At 39.9% G+C, this 19,642-nt stretch overlaps 1 protein-coding gene across 2 annotated transcripts in view; it reads right to left on the bottom strand.

Moving 5' to 3' along the window:
• Positions 1-19,464, bottom strand: part of LOC138024829 (muscle, skeletal receptor tyrosine protein kinase-like) — a 22,275-nt gene extending 2,811 nt beyond the window's left edge. The window contains exons 1-7 of one of the 2 annotated variants that reach the window (XM_068872005.1): positions 19,131-19,464; positions 13,291-13,959; positions 11,376-11,478; positions 7,583-7,731; positions 6,927-7,077; positions 4,253-4,410; positions 2,530-2,817 (exon numbers count right to left, since the gene is read on the bottom strand). In XM_068872005.1, coding sequence (XP_068728106.1) covers positions 2,530-2,817; positions 4,253-4,410; positions 6,927-7,077; positions 7,583-7,731; positions 11,376-11,478; positions 13,291-13,959; positions 19,131-19,212 — 1,600 coding nt within the window. In that variant the 5' untranslated portion in view covers positions 19,213-19,464. Of the gene's footprint in view, positions 1-2,529; positions 2,824-4,252; positions 4,411-6,926; positions 7,078-7,582; positions 7,732-11,375; positions 11,479-13,290; positions 13,960-19,130 lie in introns of both variants that reach the window. The other variant, XM_068872004.1, reaches the window with a different exon arrangement.
• Positions 19,465-19,642: the final 178 nt, after the last annotated feature.

Here is a 19,642-nt window from a genome sequence, read left to right as displayed (position 1 = left end):
CCCAGTAGCCAAACTCTTGACCGACTGAGAAGTTACCTTGCTTACTTGAAATCGCTTCTAGCAATAGATCAGTACGATAAAACAGAGCCCATGCCATTTTCATCCACGTTAAGGCCACCCCCCTCTCTTTACAACCTCTGATTTCATGGGATCCCTTTATAACTTAGGACGCAAGCTCTATTGCTTTTAGGGTTAGGGACTGTTTAGGGTCTATCGTTGATTGCTTGTTTGTTTTGGTCCATTGTTTTCTGAGCCAATCCCGAGAGCCGTTGTAATAGCTGCGTACTGACCCCGTTGTTATGCAGAGTGACGCAAAGGTATGTGCTAAATGGCGTGCCGCACGTGCAGTACGATCATTTTTCCCTAAAGATGGTTTTCAATCACGTGATGAGCCGGCCTTGTTGGTGCACAAAACGATAGCAAATTATGGCTCATGTTTTGCATTATAGCGGCGTCATATTCAGAAAAGACTTTTTTCTCTGTTGTTCTGTGCACCAACATGGCTACTGTGACGTCAGTTGAAAGCCATCCACAAGGAAATTGTGCCTTAGCCCATCCTTTTCTAATCTATCAGATAAAAATCAGTACTGAATATATAAAGTTCATTGCATTATAAGCTACCTCTGAAACTTTGAGCGCAATGTACCAGATAATCCCTGAGTAAATGAAATTTTACAAAATATGTATGGGGTCATTAGCGCTTTTGCCACCTAAGATTTTATCAGGTTTTGATGGCTAATAACTCGCTCCTTATCAAAGCTAAAAGGTTTACAGTTGGGGATTTAACGAAATTTAACACGTTCTTTTACCTTTTGAAAGTCAATTTGTAAATACATGTAGCATAATGCCTTCTGACAGCAAACTCGTATGTTAATGAGACAAAATGTAAATAATGACGTCAGCAAAGATCCGCCCTGTTCGCTATTCCCTATCCCATAATGCACCACGTTTTGGGGTTCTTTACATAAGAACACCACAAGCTATTTGCTCCTGGGACTGTTTCATGCTTCAACGAACTGGACAACCATTGTTTTAATGCAAATTACTCCAAAGTGAACTAAATTGTTGTTTTGTCCCGTTGTTGTCTTTTAAAATATGCAAGATCTACAATGTAGTCCATGCTCTTAAATAACGACGTGAAATCGCCACATTTGAGGTTTTGAAAAAAACGTGACCTTACAACTGCGAACCTTCCAATCTATATATTTTTCCTCTGAAACCGCTCGACCCAATTTACTTTTACGATACTTTGTCCACATTGTACGACGCGAACGAGATGAAATAATCGCGAAAGACGTAATTATACTAGAGCAAAGTTCTATTTTGAAGTGACATATTTGTCGACCACTGGATAACTCAATTGGTTTTGCTAGTGTTTATCCGCTGGATAGTGATTTATCCGGTGGATAGCGCTATCCATCGTTTGAACAACTGGGGCCAGGTTGTTAAAACGTCTGTAGAAAGTTTACTTAATAAAGCAAGGACAAGGGCAACGTCACAAAAACGTCACTCCAAAATATACCTTAAGTGCTCTCGTATACGTATTTCGCGATTATTCCATCTTGTGCAAGTTGTGCAATACGGGCGAACAGGCGCCAATTGTATGGGCTGCTGGGGCAAACTATACTGTAACTGTAAACAAAATTTTAGTTTCTAGAGAAACTGTGGTACTGCGTCGGTGGGAGATTGAAACAGAAATTGATTTTATCAAACGAGTTGATAAAGGTCGGAATAACCACCGTGAAAGATTTGGAAAATTTGTCCTAGCTTTCCAAATCGTTTACGGTGGTTATTCAACCTTTATCAACTCGTTTGATAAAATCATATACTGTAACTGAACGAGGACGAACGGTTTAAAGTTAAAGGTAGAAAATGAACGGTTCATTTTTGTATGCTCGCGCTGGCTTCAAAACCTAAAATGGTTGTAATTTCGTTTTTGGTAAAAAAAATATCGGCTTTAAGGCTACTCACTATATTAACCATTCGAGTTTGAGGTGTCACATAAATGGAAGAGGTAAACCAGAAGGTCGCACAAAAAAAAAACTCCGCAAATTTTGGCGGAAGATCTTAATTGACTCGAAGGACTTGAGCAGATAATGGATACTCTAGCAAATCAGATTGTAGAATGCGTGATACCTAACTGCTGTGCACAAGTGGGTAATTAGATACGAGACTTAAAACGAGATGATATTCTTTTCAACGGTAAATCGGGAATGCTCGAAAAGAAATCGGAGTTCTCCTTCACATGGGTCGATTACTAGGATCGGCTCTACCACTGAGCTATAGATGACTCGTTAGATAGTGACTCGGAATACTCGGAAAAAATCCGAATTCTCCTTTGCAGGAGTCGAATCTACGACCTTCCGATTACTATTTCGGACGCTCTGCCACTGAGCTATAGGAGACTCCTTGGACGATGGCCATTAAACTAGGTTCAAGTGACAATTATTCCGCTATACTGCTAGGACTGATACCGGGGTTATCAATTTCCAAAGTAAAAGTAAAAGTATTTAAAAGACCTTAACGTACCATTTCCTTGTCCCAGCTCCTTGATAAACTCCATTCTGTTTCTTGGTACTTCCCAAATCAACAACTTTGGATTTGAGCGGTAATTAGAGTGCTGATCAAAGATGGGGTTGCTCTGAAGCTTCTCTGCATCTACAGGAGATTTGAAGTTTTGCAGCTGCATCTTGCGGCGGCGGTAAAGAATGATGGCTGCTCCAACAATCAATAAAACGGCAACCACAGCTACCCCAAGCACCAAAACAAATCCGGTGCCACTGAAGAATCCTTCAGAACGGAGGGTAACAACGCTTGCTTCAACTAGGAGAAAAAACAAAAGAGGAATCTCTGACAAGGACGATTGGCTGTACGCACAGTCTCACGGTACTCGTGGAAGTTAGGAAGGTCACCGCAGTTAACCAAACAACATAAGTATTTGTAACTTAAGTATTTCAAGTCTTGAACGGGATTCGAACCCATAACCATGCGTTTGCGCTGCACTTGCTCTACAATTTGCGCTATAAAGCCAACTAATTAATAGGTTGTCAATTGCGAGTTCAAGTTGGATCCAGCTAGAAAGATGCTTTCATTCATGTTCTAATTGTATAGCTGTATCAAAATCCAATATTGCCAAAACATGTATTTTTAATTAATTTTTGCCAACTGTCCAAATTCAAAATAAATTGGATAGCTTTTACTGGAACGTTTACTTTAGCTTTGGACAAACCGTCCAATTTGAAGAAAATCTAGATACTTTACACCAACCAATCAAATGTCAAGATAAATACAAGAACCTAGTATTGGCCAATCAAGTTGCAACTATTAGGGAACTTAAGCAGCTTTGCGGTTTCTCTCACACTTTTAAACTAATCGTCTCTAATAGTGAGAACAAACCGTTTTTGGAAGATATACAATTAGTGGGTAACAGGACTACATGCTTGTCCAATTTGGAAATAATTGGATTAAAGAAATTCCTTGGACTGCTAAATTGGACTCGGCCGTCCTCAGAATTTTTCTTATCTACTTATTTACAACTTGGACAGCATGTAGTCCTATTACATATACAAATACACGTATATTCTAAACTCTCTTCAGCCTAGGATTGCTGGGAGAGAGCTCTGGTAGAGTACATGTATTCGAACTCCATTAAAATAGTGGTCATAGTGATCTGAGAAAACCGGTTGAACTAGTTCATATATAGTAAAAAGTAACCTTACGCCTGTACACCAGCAACTTCTACCACGAGCCATTTAAATTTTATAACGCCCTGATTGAAAAAACAGCACCCTTTGGGTGCCAGAGCGAGAGCATAGAACGGGAAGTCTGTGATCGTACGCGTTTACTTGAAACGTGCTACATTTATATTTGGGAAAAAAACGCATACCTGATCTTTTCCCTTTACGAATAATTTATAATAACGAAACTTGAATAAACAGTTTTAATTAAGAATGCGCTAAGCATGCAAAATCCACGAACGTTCGTTTTGAATCGTGATTTGTGTAGATGGTTTTTACCTGACGTCAACGGCCACGTTGGTGCACAGAACAATAAAGAAAAAAGTCTCCTGGGAATTTGACAACATTTGCTGTTGTTTTGTGCACCAACATGGCCGTCTAATCACGTGATTGAAAACCATCTATTGGTTATACCTGGCACCCGAACACTGGCGTTCCATTGGCAGTCACCTTCATGAATTATTACTGCCAAAAATAACCAACTTACAGTATTTCTTCACAAGTGATCAGCCTACCTTTTGGAACTGTAATAAAGGCTGTTTTCGAGTCAACGGCAACAAGATTTTGTGCTTCACATTTAACAGCTGTCTCGTCCTTACTGATCGTAATAGTAAGATGGGACATATTGTCATCTAAGGGGTTTTCGTGGTATGTTCTCTCATCCACCAGCCACCTGTGAAAGCATTAATATTGAGGGTACGTTAATGGTACAGCATCAGTACAGGCAAATGTCTAAATATAAATATCCTTAAACGTATTTTGAATTTTTTTTCAGAACTGACGTTTTCGTCGGCGTTGCCGTTGCCGCGGTGCCGTTAATAGGGAGCTTTAGCAACGACAACGGCGACGGCAACGAGAACGTCACAAATTTGCATTTTTAGAGGGCAAAAACAATAGCTTTGCACGCCCTGCACGTGCGTTTTTCATTTTTGTCCATTTCGTTGCCGTCGTCAGCAAAGCAACAACGTGAAATTACCAAGTTTGAAGTATTATGGAGAACGTCAGAATCTGGAGATAAATTTTCATTTTTCTCCCCTAAATTAAGCGCCGCTCGTAACGGTTTCATTCCTGAGGGACTGAAACACCTTTGTCATATTAAAAGGCTTGGAATAGTCGCGAAGTGATCGCAATAACGTGAATTTATGTTTTTACATGACGTTCTCGTTGCCGTTCCCGTCGTCGTTGCTAAAGCTCCCTAGTAGGGAACTTAAGCAACGACAACGGCGACGGCAACGAGAACGTCACAAATTTGCATATTTAGTAGGCAAAAACAATAGCTTTGCACGCCCTGCACGTGCGTTTTTCACTTTTGTCCATTTCTTTGCCGTCGTCAGCAAACTACAACGTGAAATAGCCAAATTGGAGGTTTTATGGACAACGTCATTACTTGAGGATAAATTTTCATTTTCTGCCTTTAATTGAGCGCCGTTCCTACGAGCGTCATTTTTGAGGAACTACCACACCCCCGTCATATTAAAAAAGTTGAAATAGTAACGAAGCGATTACAATACATTTTGAGATGACGTTCTCGTTGCCGTCGCCGTCGTCGTTGCTTAAGTTCCCTAATAGGGAGCTTAAGCAACGACAACGGCGACGGCGACGGCAACGAGAACGTCACGAATTTGCATATTTAGTGGTTAAAAACAATAGCTTCGCACGCCCTGCACGTGCGTTTTTCACTCTTGTCCATTTCGTTGCCGTCGTCAGCAAAACAACAACGTGAAATAGCCAAGTTTTTGGTTTTACGAAGAACGTCAGCACTTGGGGATAAATTTTCATTTTCTCTCCTAAAATGGAGTGCCGTTCCGATTGGTGTCATCTTTGAGGAATTACCACACCCTTGTCATATTAAAAACGTTGAAATAGTCACGAAGCGATTAAAATAACGCAAATTTATATTTTGAGATGACGTTCTCGCTGCCGTCGCCGTAATCATTGCTTAAGCTCCCTAATGTATTAGGGAGCTTACGAAACGAGGACGGCGACGGCAACGAGGACTTCTTTTAAAATACAAGTTCGCGTTATTCATATCACTACGAAACTATTTCATGTCGTTTTGCGTTAAAATGTGTAGTAACTGTCGAGGAATTAAACTGGTATGAGTGAGTTGGAAGCGTAGAGAGAGAACTGAAAATTCATCGTCATGTGGTAACGTCCTCCACAGAACCTTGAATTTGGTCATTTCACGTCGTCATAACGGCAAAGAAATGTACCAAAATGTAAAACGCACGTGCAGAGCGTGCAGAGCCATTGTTTTTGCTCACTAAACCTATTACTTTGTAGCGTCGTCGTTGCCATCGGCGTCGTCGTTTCGTAAGCTCCCTATTCTTGCGTAACGCGGTTTCATTTCGTTTATTCGGAAAGACCACAAAGTCCACTTTTTACAGAACAATATTTTCCTTTTGTTAATAATTATTGATAAACTTGGCTTGCCCAAGCGGGATTTGAAAACGTTCCTTGCCTGCGAAGGCGTTTGGGTGAACGGAAGTCCAAACCACCTCAAATAGGTTGGGATTTCAAATGATGAGGGAACTTTAGACCCAGAATTGCAGTTTAAGGTTTAACCATAGCAAGAGATTGTTCGTGTGCATGAAATACAAATCAAAGGTGAAAGAGAGTGTAGTGATGCTCGCACTTACAGTATCTTCAAAATTTTAGCAATAGTATCTGATAAAAATTCCAACACCTTTACGATGCCGTTGCAATACTGTACCAACTGAGGTATGAAGCCACTCAGTTGGGAGCAGGTCAATTTGTTAGGCTCATGTGTTCCCGTGAAAGGACTCGGTCGGGTGAATGAAATAAATGTATATATTTTGAAGTGTGGGTTATAAAGTAAAGGCGCTTTACAATGATCAATTTACCCCCAGCGGACTGGAAGCATATACAGGCGCAAATAGCAGCCGCTTCTAAGAAGTCCATGCATGCTGGTACTCATTTTACCGACCTCGGAAGGATGGAAAGCTGAGTGAACTTTAGCGGGAAAGAAGGTCGCCCAATATTCCAGTCTCGGCAGAACCAGGAATGGAACCCGGGACCTTAGGGTTGGAAGGCAGAGATCTTACCACTGCGCCACCCCTCCGCTCTAAAAGCGAGCTGACTGAAGTGATTCTCGCACTTATCATATCAATCTTGTATAGTGCTGTTATTCATGCTGCATGAGTGAATGAAATTAAGTATATAAGATACCTTATTAACGGCTTGGGATATCCATCAGCAGCACATGTCAGTGTAACATTATCTCCTTTTTCTGCCGTCAAATTCTTTGGTGGTACGATTATCAAAGGTGCAGACCACTTAGGCTGGGTTGTTTCTGTTGGCGTCAAAACTGTTGGTGAAGCTAAATTAAACAGTAAAAGGAAGGATTTAAAGTTGTCCAGTGCTAACCATACAGAAAAAGGAAGGAACTAAGTTTAACTGCTCATGTTTTCTAACGAATTACAGTCGGTTCCTCACACAGTGATTTGCCTTAAGTTGGTTCGGCCACTCCTACATGTAAGTTGATTTGCCAACGCCTGTAAATGACTACAAGCAAATTTAAAAACAATTGCAAGTAAGACTTGAATGTTAAGGAAAAAGAAAACAAGCTCAAGGTTGATGGAACTAAACTCTAGAGGATTTCATCCACAATACTCGTTAAGACCCAACATTAATACTAATTGATATTAGTGCTATCCTGGAAACTCCTTTGAGCATATTGTAGCCAAATCTGTAGGTTGTCAATGATAGAAAGAATATTGAATAGTTATTTCAAGAAATGGATAAAATTTGTGATGACCAGGCCAACCAATAGAGCCAATAATACTGTAAAAACATGTAATTAAGTTGGCAGCAAGTTTCCTTACCCAGAACATTGATTTTTGCAGTCTTCCAGTCCAACCCAAACCCATTGTCAGCTGTGCAATTAACTATTGTGCTCTTCACTGCCTTTATTGTAAGTTCTGAAATGAATTTGGTTTGGTTGGCTTTTGCAACCTGTCCATTTACTTCCCATCTGAAAATGAAATGTGATATTACTTGACAAAAATCCATTACAAAGAGGGCAGGGGTATTTGCAGAATGCCGATTGATTGTTTAGCTTTCAATTATGGTAGTATATTTCTGCAGTAATTTGGTCTAAGCACTCATTTCTAAAATGGTTAACTTTTAGTTATTGTTGCATATACAATACTGATTTTGTAACAGTCGGCGTTTGGTGTAGTGACGTGTTATTAGTAACGGATGGCCTGGATTAACACTTGAACCTTTCTCACAATTCTCCTCGTGCCCGCCATTACATAGATACACCTACAATGCCAAGTAACCTGGCACTCTGGCACTACATCCCAACCTAACCCAGCAGTTCATAACCTACTATAAGTACTATACCCTAACTATGAAAAACAAAAACAATAACAATGTCATGATGTGCATTTGATACAACTGCACCATCTAATTGCTAGTAATAAAGGTAATCAGTGTCTCTCGAGTTTCGGTTGTCTTGCAGAGCACCTGAACTCTCTAGTGTCTTGGTCTTCTCCTTCCTCAGGCAAGGTAACAGGTACCTCTACAGTCTTAGGGGTTTGCTTTGTCTCTTCTGGTGGATCGACCTGTTGAGGTGCATGCTCCTGCGGCTCTCCCCATTCTTAAGCCTCATGCTGCCTTTGAACGTCATTACGCAGGGAAGCCTTTCTAAGGAATTTTGCATTCCGGATCACCTGTTTCCCGGTCTCCACTTGGACCAGTTCAAAGGTATCACTTCCTTTCTGCTTCAGGACCGGGCTTCAGGATTACATACTCAAGGTTGCCACAAATACAACATCTCCCACTACCAGATCATAATATCAAGCCATTAGTTTCCTATCAGCATAATCACATAGTTTTTCTTGATAGCATTTGTACCTTTCTTCTAGGATAATTCCTTTTTCCCGCTCTTGGACCACCGGCAACTTGGTTGCAATTTCTCTAATCAACATCAGCTTTGCAGGTGGCATACCAGTCCTGGCATGAGGAGTGGATCTGTAGACTTGTAGAATGTCAGGCAGGACCTCAGTCCACAAGAAGCCATCAAGTTCTGCTGCGCGGAGGCTGTGTTCCAGGTATTGATGGAATCTTTCCACCTGTCCATTTGCCTTCGGGAAGTACGCAGACGTCCTACAGTGTTGAATTCCACTTAACTTAAAAACGCTTTCAAACTCCTCTGACGTGAACTGGGGTCCATTGTCAGAGAGCAGAGAGCAAAAACCTCGGTGAGCACAGAGATAATCTTCTGACTGGTGGTACTTTTTGGGATCGTTGCCTCTGGCCATTTGCTCCTGTAGTCTACTAAGGTAAGAATGTAGATTTGTCCAGGGAATGGTCCAACCAGATCAATTGCACATTTGTCCCAGCAATGTTCAGGTAAGGGTGTAGGCTTGCATGGGGTATCTCGGCGTAGTGGTTGCAATCGTACACAAGTTTGGCAGTTACGGCAGAACTCTTCAATGTCCGTGTCCATTCCAGGCCAAAACAGGCTGGCACATAGACGCTTCTTGGAGCGGACAATGCCTTGATGTGCTTCATATGCCAGCCTTAGGGCCTTCTCCCTCAACGGAGCTGGCACGCAAATACAACGACCACGCCACAATAAGCCTTGAGCATAAGTCAATTCATCCTTCAGCGGTTTCCATTGTCTTACGCTTTCATCCGACTTGCTCCATCCCTCGTTGACGGCCATCACTACCTTTTGTAATTCTGTGTCTTTCTTTCCAGTCTCTTGTATCTCCTCAATGGATAGCAATGTACTGTCCTTTTTGACCAAGTTCACATGCTCCTCCACAAACTTTACTTCAGTTGCTGGAGAGGTCACTGGCAATCTGGACAAGCCATCAGCAATATTCCCAGTCCCTGGTTCATATATGAGGTTAAAGTCATAGTCTTGAGCTCGCAATGCAATCCTCTCTGGTCGAATCGACTGTGACGGTTCGGTAAACACACCAAACAATGGCTTGTGGTCTGCTGCTGCAGTAACATGGCGGCCAAAGATATACATATGCGTATGCATCTTTTGCAGTCCGTAAAGTACAGCTAAGGCTTCACGTTCAATCTGCACATATCTCTTCTCCACATCTGTTAAGCTTCGTGATGCATAAGCAACAGGGCGCATTTGATTATCTACTTCTTGAAGAAGCACACAACCCAGGCCACAGGGGCTGGCATCAACTGCTAACTTGATTTCTGCTTCCATTGAGTAGCGGGCTAAACACGGGGTTTTGGTTATCAGTTCCTTAATTCTTTTGTAGGCTGATTTCTCTGCTGTTGTCCACCTAGCAGTTTGGTGTTCTGCAAAATCCACTGTACCCCTGCCATTACAACGACCAAAACAATGAATTCCAACCATCTTTTCTACAGTAAACAGTCATGTTTGTTGTGATTGACAATGAGCAATTTGATTCACAATGGGAAATCTGTCAGAGCAAAGCAATATAAAACATGCAAAATGCACCACTGCCTTTGATATCAGCCCATCAGAGTCATAGACCATTAACCAATTCACACCTCAAACGCCCTAGGACGCCCTCCATTGAGGAGTAGAATTATACAGGGTAAAAGCTATTAATGACGTGGCACTCTCAGGGGTCAATGGGGTAAACACTTGTGCTACCTGGCTTCTAAAATAATAAAAGAGAGGCTACAGTTGACCTTGTCTTGACACAAGCCTTGTTTTTTCTCTTATTTCTTTGCATATTAGTAAGGGTATATGCTTCGCTAGAAGTGGCTGTGAAAAACGTCACATGAGTAATAACACTGTTCTGGGCAATTTTCTTTTGTTTTTTGAGTTAGTTTCACGAAAAGGAGCAAAGACGAGAAAAGTTATCAAATAAATGAATGAAATAAAGTAAGTTCACTCACCTTGTTTATTTTGTTTTCTCTTTTCGAGCTGTTTTTTTACTGTTTGGGGAGGTTGTCCTTGAAGAGACTGTCGTAAAGTTCCTAAGACAAAGTCAAGGCTGGACACAGCAATTCACAGAGAAAGTTACTCCAAAGCCTTTTTCTCCATGAAAAGAGAGTTTTTTGCACAGTTTTTCCTTACAACAAAAAGAAAAACTTGTTTCTTTCGTTCTTCTTAGGATGATTATGACAGCCTCTTCACGAACAACGTCTCAAAACAGTATAAAAAAAAGCTAGAAAAGACAAAACAAAATAAACAAGGCGAGTTACCTTACTTTATTTCATTCATTGATAACTTTTTGGTTCTTTGCTCCTTTGTCGTGATACTAGTCACAGTCACTTCTTGCACGTAACACAGGCTTGGGCCGCCTATGCTGTCAACTGCAACAATTATTCTCCCTTCAAGTAATATATGAAGCGTCATATACAACAAAAGACTATATGTACATGTACATGTATATAGCCAACTTAAAGTGAAGACAAGAAAAAAAAGATATGCAGCCAGTTTTATACCACTGGGCTGCCTGTTACACTTACCCCCTCCGGAATTTTTTTTTTTTTTTTTTTTGGGGGGGGGGGGGGGGAACCACGCATTTCAATTTTCATAAAAGATGGCTTGGTGAAGGGCATTGAAGAGCTTACAGTATTGTGATAATTTTCCTCTACACTGCACCCTTCCTCATGGATAATGACCTTAGATCTAAAGACTCAGAGATTGCTAAAACTTACCTTATCTTAGGGACAGGATCTCCCCATGATTTACATCTTGAAATGACAAGATTTCCCCCAGTGACATTCACTGCAACTGGACCTTCCAGCACAACAGCTGGCACTAGAGAGAATACAACCATGTGATCAACATTTCCAGTTCACCACAGGACAGTGAAGAATTAAAAACCAAATGAGTTTTAATAATATACTTTACCTGCACAATTTGGAAGAAGTTTTCAAGAAAGTCAATTGAAAGGAATTATGTTCTGTTAAAAGGGTCAAAGTTAAACAAAGTCCAAGGATGTTCCTCTCAAGAAGAGAGGCTGTCATCTTGGATTTTTGACAAAGAAAGCTTGGAGCACACCATGCAATAATGCATCATCAATGTCAAATTCATGTTTCCAATGTCAAACACCAAAGATACCAGCAATGTGTTTCAAGGATGGAATGTTCACTTATGATTCTTTTTCCATTGGGCTTTTTTCCTTTCAGAAAGCATGCTAGAGAGGAAACTGCTGACAAGGCAGACCACAGGACAATACATGTAAATCGATCAGTCTTTATAAACAAGGATTTTCACATCACCTTATCCACAGTGTAAAATTAGACAAGGGATCTTGCTAAATGTATGAGGGCGTCTAATGGACATTTGATGAAAGAAACCCTACATGTAGATGGTCCTTCTTTTGCCACATTCAACCAAGAACCAGCAAGTTGCAAAACAATAATGATTATTATTTTATGATCATGCAATCATTAACAAAAAATCAAAAAAATCAAAGTGTCAAGCCTGCTCCTTTTTTCTAACAACTATGGGACAAACCTACTAAACTTGGAAGAAAGTACATGTATAGCGTTAAAAAAAAAGTTAGTTATCTGAAGTCTAAAACTTAATGACAATAATACGGGTAATCACATTCCCTGTTTATTGGCAAGACTTGTAGCCATTTTTTCTAGATGCACTGAAGAAATAACAACCTTACCCACAAAACTATTAAAAATAGACAAGCTTCAGAACCCTTCCCTAGCCACACCCCTTATCTGTGCTGTACAGGTTTGAACCCTGTAAAAACTGCAAGGAAGATGAAGTTGAATATTTAATTTGTCTAGCTTTCGTAAAGCAAGTAAGGTTAGTAAGTTGTTTGTTATATGGCATCGTTTCTTTGAGTGATGTGACACTTCTTCGCTTGGTGAATGTTCGTAATCTTTGTCTTCGATCAGAAAACTTTAAGCAGTAACCTTAAATTCTGCAAAAAAAAATTGAAAAATTCAGGACTTCAACAGGGTTTGAACCCAGGTTCAAAGCCTGTTGAAGTCATGACATTTTCAGGCTTCTTTACGCAATTGCAAAAATTGCGTTCATAACTGCAAGGATCATAGCTTCACTTGATTTCATATCCACAGTTCATATATGATCCATTTCATATAATTATCATTTCATTGTTTATAATTTTACTGTTGTGATGAAAAAAAGGAATTCTGCATTTTTAAAAGCTTATACTGTGTTTCAATCAACTTGAATTGCCTGGAAGAGGAAAAAAAATTGGGGAAACTGACCATTTCCACGGCAATAATTTGTACTGTAAAATCCCGACCAAAACTATCAAAGTGCTCCATATAGCCTGAGAATTGCTTGCCATATAATAAATAGGGCTTAATCATCCTTTAAAAGAGCTGGGCCCGGTTCCTCGAAAGCCGATTAACGCTAATCTAAGATTAAAAATTAACCAAGCAGTTTATTTCTCTACTCCCAAATGCTGTTCAACGCAGATTTTTGGCAGAACTTTACATGAGAAGACGTCAATCTTGAAAAACAAAAATTATAGCAAAAGAAACTTTTACCAAAAAGTTGAAAACGTGAAACAAAAGTTTACGCTAATCCTGGATTAAGTTAATTGGCTTTCCAGGAACCGGGCCCTGGTAAATAACTAACCTTTGATTGTGAGAATTCCAAATGCTGAAATATTCTTCCTCATGTCCAGATCCCTTGCAAGACACCCATAAACCCCTGCATCACTTTGTGACAATTTCTCCAAACGAAGGTGAGATCTTCTGTTGACTGCATTTGATCTAATGATGTAATTTGGTCCACTATTATTGCTTAATTTAAGCCCATCTTTCCTCCATGAAAACTCCAGATTTGCGCTGCCATCTTTAACTTGGCAAAGCAATTTGACATCTTTTCCAAGAACACCCGTCATATTTAAAACTGTTCTTTGGAAACTCAAAGGCTTCAATGGTTGGACCGCAATGGCAGAATAGGTTGCCCTAAATCCTGCATAGTTTAATGTCCTGTCTGACTTGAAGGTCATGAACAAATTTCTTGAAGTAGATTCCACATTAAAAGGATTCTTGGGTCCACAATATATCCCCAGTGGCTCAGCAGAACTGCTCCTTCCATCATAGACTTTGAGAAAATCTCCTCCACATTGAAATGTGTCTTCCAGCACAAAATGATAAAACTGTAATTTGATTTTGTAGCCTATTGGCACCTGGATGAGCCAGGAGCACTTTGAACGGCTGGGATATGAATTTGGATAACTTGGGGTTTGAATATCCCCAGCATTTTCAGACAATTTGCGCAACTCCTCACACTTTCCATCTGTGAACAAGACAAGTTAGAAGATGTGAACTCAATAATCCAATAATTTTCATTGTGTTCTGTCTAGCTTGGTAATAAAATTACTTATTAAGTCCCTTTGACTGGAAGACTTTTGCCACGACTTCACAACATTTTCTACATGTAAGAAATAATGATTTCACAGGAAGAAGAAAGGTTTCCTTAACTGATTCACACCTGCAGTGCCCCCAGTCGGTCAGTAAAAAACTTATCTGGTGTTGGCCAGAGTAAAGTCTATATATCACAAGTCTCACTCTTACATGGGGAAGGGTTCTACTGTATCATAATTATTTCTGATAACCAGACTTCATTTCAAATTTTTAACAAAAATATTGTACATGTAGTTTGATTATTTAATTGCGTTAATTTACATTCAATGCATAAAAGAGCACAATATTTTTAAAACACCTGTGAGAGTGCACACGAAATGCAGCACGGTGACCCTGTGGGTCTTTGGGCTGTGTGTGCACACTAGAGTTTGACAAAACAAAAAAAAAACAAGCACATGGAATGCAGTGGCTACAATTTGTAAGTTCTTGCATTTGTTTTGGTTTTATTTATGTAAGCAAACGTTCGCTTTGCAATGACTATGTCATCTCTCCCTGTAAAGTCATTATCCTTCTTTCCATTAATCTACCTTTTTGTTGATGTTTCATATTCTAGCAATTATAAAAGCTAGTATGTTATTGTATACTTGAGTCTTGATTATACCTACAATACTGTGCAAAAGTAAGTTGACAGTCTCGACTCTATCCTTGTGAGAATCGAGGATCGAAAATCGAGTCGAGGATCGCGACTAGATTCACTCGAAATCAAACTCGATCCTTGACACTTACTCCTCAATTAAATAACAACAGGAATTGTTAAATAAGAAAACCAGATATAGCGGCTATTGTTCCTGTGAGTCTTCTCTTCAGAACTACATGTATGTCATGGATTAAAATATAAAACCAAAACGGTGAGCTTTACCACGCGATGGATTTTATCGTAAATCGAATGTAAATTTCCAATGTAAACAATGAGAAATATTTGCATACCGCACACCCAACCAAGTAACGCAACAATTCAGGTATTTTTACATCTCTTCTTAAATGTAATGATCTGAAGGAAAACTATAGTGATGGTCGAATCTCGGTGCGAGACTTGTTCACTGTTATCAAGAGCAAACCAAGAGCAGAGTCACTTTTTTAACCTACATGACAGCATTCTCAGCCTACATTTCAATGTCCTGCCATGCAAAAGCTTAGAAATTCAACCTTGCTTTATCACAAGACGAAAAACCCCATCAAAATGAAAATTTGTGCAAAGGTAAGTCTTCAGCTGTTGTAATAATTAACTAAACTAAAATCTCAAAAGGATTGATAATTCCTTATTTTTTAATTTTGATGACGTGTCGTGAAAACCAAGATTAGTGTCAAAGACTGTTTACAGTCCGTGTGATTGGTCCAATATGCTTCAATCATAAGGATGAAGAATAATTATCTCCTCCACAATTGCACAGAACATGTAGTTTCAAAGACTTTTCTATCTCAAAATACTACGGAGGTAATTTCACTAACAAGCTACCAGTACATCGTAGATTACAGCTAAATTGTCGGGCGGATCGCGCTCTCTGAGTAAACTTGAAATACTTCAGCAGGTCCGATAGTGTTGAAGACTGTTTACAGTCCATGTGATTGTTGAGTATGCTTTGCAATCACACAGAATAGTGTCATTCGTTGTGATTTTTATCCCAATTTCAGCAACCGGATTCGAAAGAACAATTCCTCCGAGAAACTTTGGCAGGCTGTTCTTTTATTCGTATTCCCAGTTGTGTTTGTGCAATTAGTCTAATGAGGAATCAGTCCCGCGACTAGCTCATTAAATTCTCGATTCTTGATCCTCGATCCTCGCGAGAATCGTCAACTTACTTTTGCACAGTACTGTACTACATTAGGTGCTTTTGTAGCTTTCATACAGCTGTAAGGGTGCAGGGGTGGCGCAGTGGTAAGAGCACCTGCCCCTAACCAATATGGCCCGGGTTCGATTCCCAGACTTGGCGTCACATGTGGGTTGAGTTTGTTGGTTCTCTACTCTGCATCGAGAGGATTTCTCCAGGTACTCCATTTCCCCTCTCCATGAAAACCAACATTTGACTTGATTTGCTTTCATTGTTAATTTCAGTTTGCAGTATCCCCAATAGGCCTTATTCACGATAGCCGCCATGTTTGTTTTCAAATTGTCATGCAAATAAGCCATGTGTTATGCTGGGGGGCAAACATTGGGAAAAAGGCAAATTGCAGAAAATCGGCTCGTTCTAAAGCCACAGCTATATGAGTGATTTTTTGCTCACACTGGTGATGCGATTTTTTCAAAATTTGTCGCATCGCCAGCGTGAGATGAAAATCACACGTGTAGCCACCCTTGAACTGGTGACGCAACAGGTGAAAAAATCACAAGAAAAAAGTCGCCAGAGTTCAAACTTTCGTGACAAAATTGCAGAGATAGTTGCTCGTGTAGCCACCCTACAACTTTTTTTTTGGCTGGCGCTTGCAACGCGACTAAAGAGTATTTAGCCAATGAAATTTAAGTAGGAATGTCTGTTTATAGTGCCCAGGTCTCTTGAAGTATGCGAGAGAGCGTGAAAGTTATGGCAGGATGGATCTGAGTGAGCAACATGATGGACATCAGTGACCCTCACAAATAAGTTTGATTTATTTCTGCAAGTTGGAGGAGAGGAACTCCATAACTTCAGGGAAATTAGCACTACCGGAACAGTCTGAGCTACCTGTACATGTTCAAGTCACACATCAGTTCTAATGTTAACCATATCATTTTGAGGCACAACAAAACAGCACTTAATTGAGTTGTACAAGACTTCAACATGACAGGTGGTCTCACTGACTTACATGTACCATTTGCATTTGGAGAGAACAAGGGTTACACTTCTCAATGTGATAGAAAATGCTATCACCATAGTGGCAGTAAAAACAATGAATGGAGACACAATAAACTGATCTGAAATAATGGAGACCTGAAAAGAGTGCATGAAACAGCAAAAGCATTTGAAATAGCTAAGCAATGAAGCAAGATCACAACAGGCAACAATTCTAAGGTAAAAGATGGTAAAAAGCAGAATGTAAAGGACAGCAATGAGGTGAAAAAGGTCACCAGGCCTGGATGGTACAGTTCAACCAATTAACCCCTGGGAGTGAGACAACTGATTTTACTGTAATGCCAGACAATTTTAGTCATCAACTGGGGTCCTCCTAGGGCTTTTGAGGTGTCAATGGTTTAAAGAACAAAGTGCCTGAAAACACCACAAGGAGACCAGGAACCAAATTGTACATATTACACCCATCCAAAAAAAGCTTTTTCCCCACTAGGGGCAAGTCCTGCCTCAGGTGTAGTTCTATGGAGCAATCAGTTTGCTACAGTGTCCCAGTAGAAAGTCAAACCGTTCAGGTAGACAAGTCAGATCTCTCCAACAAATACAATACAATACATACTTAATTGACCACTCCCCATAGGGACTTTTCAGGGCCAATGAAACACAAAAAAATGACGGAACAGAACAACAAAAACAACTGTTAAGAATCCTGACTGGCTGGAGGAAAACCAGTCGGCCATTTACAAGTGCAGCTGGGAAAATGAACCAGGGACTACCAGGATCAAATTCAAAGAGTGATCAGAGCGGGTCTTGAACCTGTGATCCCCAGACCTCAAGACAAGCGCCCTAACCACTGGGCCACACTGCTTATGATACACCTATGATACACCAGCAGTGTAATTCTTAAAACTGCACAACAATTAGGGATATTTCCAAAATGCCCCTAACATTTTATTGACCAGATAAGGAATCAGGCTCCTTGATCACCCAAAGTGACGAGTAATAACTGATTATTGTGCCTTATTCTGAGTTAGAGCAGTTTTGAATTGAGGGTTGAAACTTAGTAATTAGCGAATTGCTTTGGTTTATGATTACTTCACTCAGTGATTGGTTCAAAGTTCTTGCGCCACTTTTTCAACCAATCAGAATTGAAACCAAAACCAATTGTGGCTTGTGCATGCACATTTTCCCGCGCTTTGTTTTGGCTACGTGTAATTACTTCGAGTTTTGATTGGTTTACCGGATTGTCTCCATCCTTTTTGATTGGCCAAAGTAATTACTTTGCTTTTGGTTTTACGATACTCGACTGGAACTTGCTCAAACAAAAGAAACACCAAAATATTAATTATTCCTTATTACAATAATCTTCTTAGAGTTAGTAAAAGAATAATGCTGATTAGTTTAGAAATTTAATTGGCCAGAAATTAAAGTCTTAAAGTAATTCAGGAGAAAATTGAGTTCACGATATTGGTATCTACTGGTTCAAACCAGAGTTAGTTCAAACTCATCAATACTATTCGTCTTTCAAATATCTATAAACGGAAACCAAGGAATTGATATGCTACAAAGACCCAGCTTGAAACATTGAAGGTCAGTGATAGGAATAAAAAGAAATGTAATTTAAGGAATAATATCCCTGCACGCTTAAAATCTTCTTGTCACTTCAGCAATTTTCTGGTGAGAATGCCATTTTTAAATCGCAGAGGAGCGACTCTTCACTCAACTTAAGCAAAATTAGATGTGCCAATATCGCGCTCCGGCTAATCAGCTTAATTTTATTGAAATCGTATCTCTCACTATCCTGAGTTTCTACACTTACGCCCGTTTTTACTGACGAAAAATTGCATGTATAATGATCAGTGCCTTAGAATGTCAAACGGGATAAATGGCAAATACTTTTTCATAGTACTTGTTGTTGAAGAAGCGCAAGTTAGACCGTAAGTTAATACAGTTCCTCTCCGTGAATCGGCAAGGATTAAATTTGTCAGTGTCATGTATTTTCCAATGCTGGACTCACAGGAATAAAAATTCATATACGGGATACACGTAAGAAGACTATAAAATTTTGTCAATATAAAACGTTGCACAATTAATTCTTGGTTTGAAGCGTCCTGAAATCTTTCCTCTCAACAAGCTCGTGAAAAATAAATCCACCAAATATAAGTGCTTCGTCGGCAGGCAGAGGACTTAAAATTTTTCCTTATTTATAATTGCCAACAGACGAAAACACCGCCTGAGAGAGCGTTACTAAAAACAAAGACATTATAAAGAACTTAACACTTACCAGTGAAAGAAACCAATACGCCATGGAGAATGACTGAAAAACTGTAAACATACACAGTTAGACAAGAAAGACTTCGGCCCATATCAATCGCGCGTCACACTTCGTTGCGTTGCAACACAAGGTGAAGCTCTATACTTTCCGACGCCTTCGAAGTTGGCAAGAAAGCTTCAAGCTGATGGTTTTGGTAAGCTTAAAGCTTTGAGTAAACGAAAACGAAAAAGCTTGGTTTCCGCATGAATACGCGTATATGATAAACCACGATAAGCCGTTCAACCAGAAACTCCTCCCAGATGAAACGGAAATGCTTTGTTTCATGCGGTTCCATCGGCTGAGTGTTGCAAAATGTTTAACTTTTGCTGCAACCCTTGTGACGCATTTCCGGGTAGCTGTCACGAATCGCTCGACAGCTTTCGAAAAGGTCGGTATTGGCATTTTACGAAAACCTTATTAAATATCATCACTTTTTTTGAACGCTTCTTGAGTGATCGTCATGAGGCCCTATGTTTTGGGGG

This window comes from Montipora capricornis, chromosome 11 (assembly GCF_036669925.1).
Source record: "Montipora capricornis isolate CH-2021 chromosome 11, ASM3666992v2, whole genome shotgun sequence".
Classification (NCBI taxonomy): domain Eukaryota; kingdom Metazoa; phylum Cnidaria; class Anthozoa; order Scleractinia; family Acroporidae; genus Montipora; species Montipora capricornis.
Note: the sequence above shows the minus strand (reverse complement) of the source record. Positions and strands in the feature narration are given on the sequence as shown.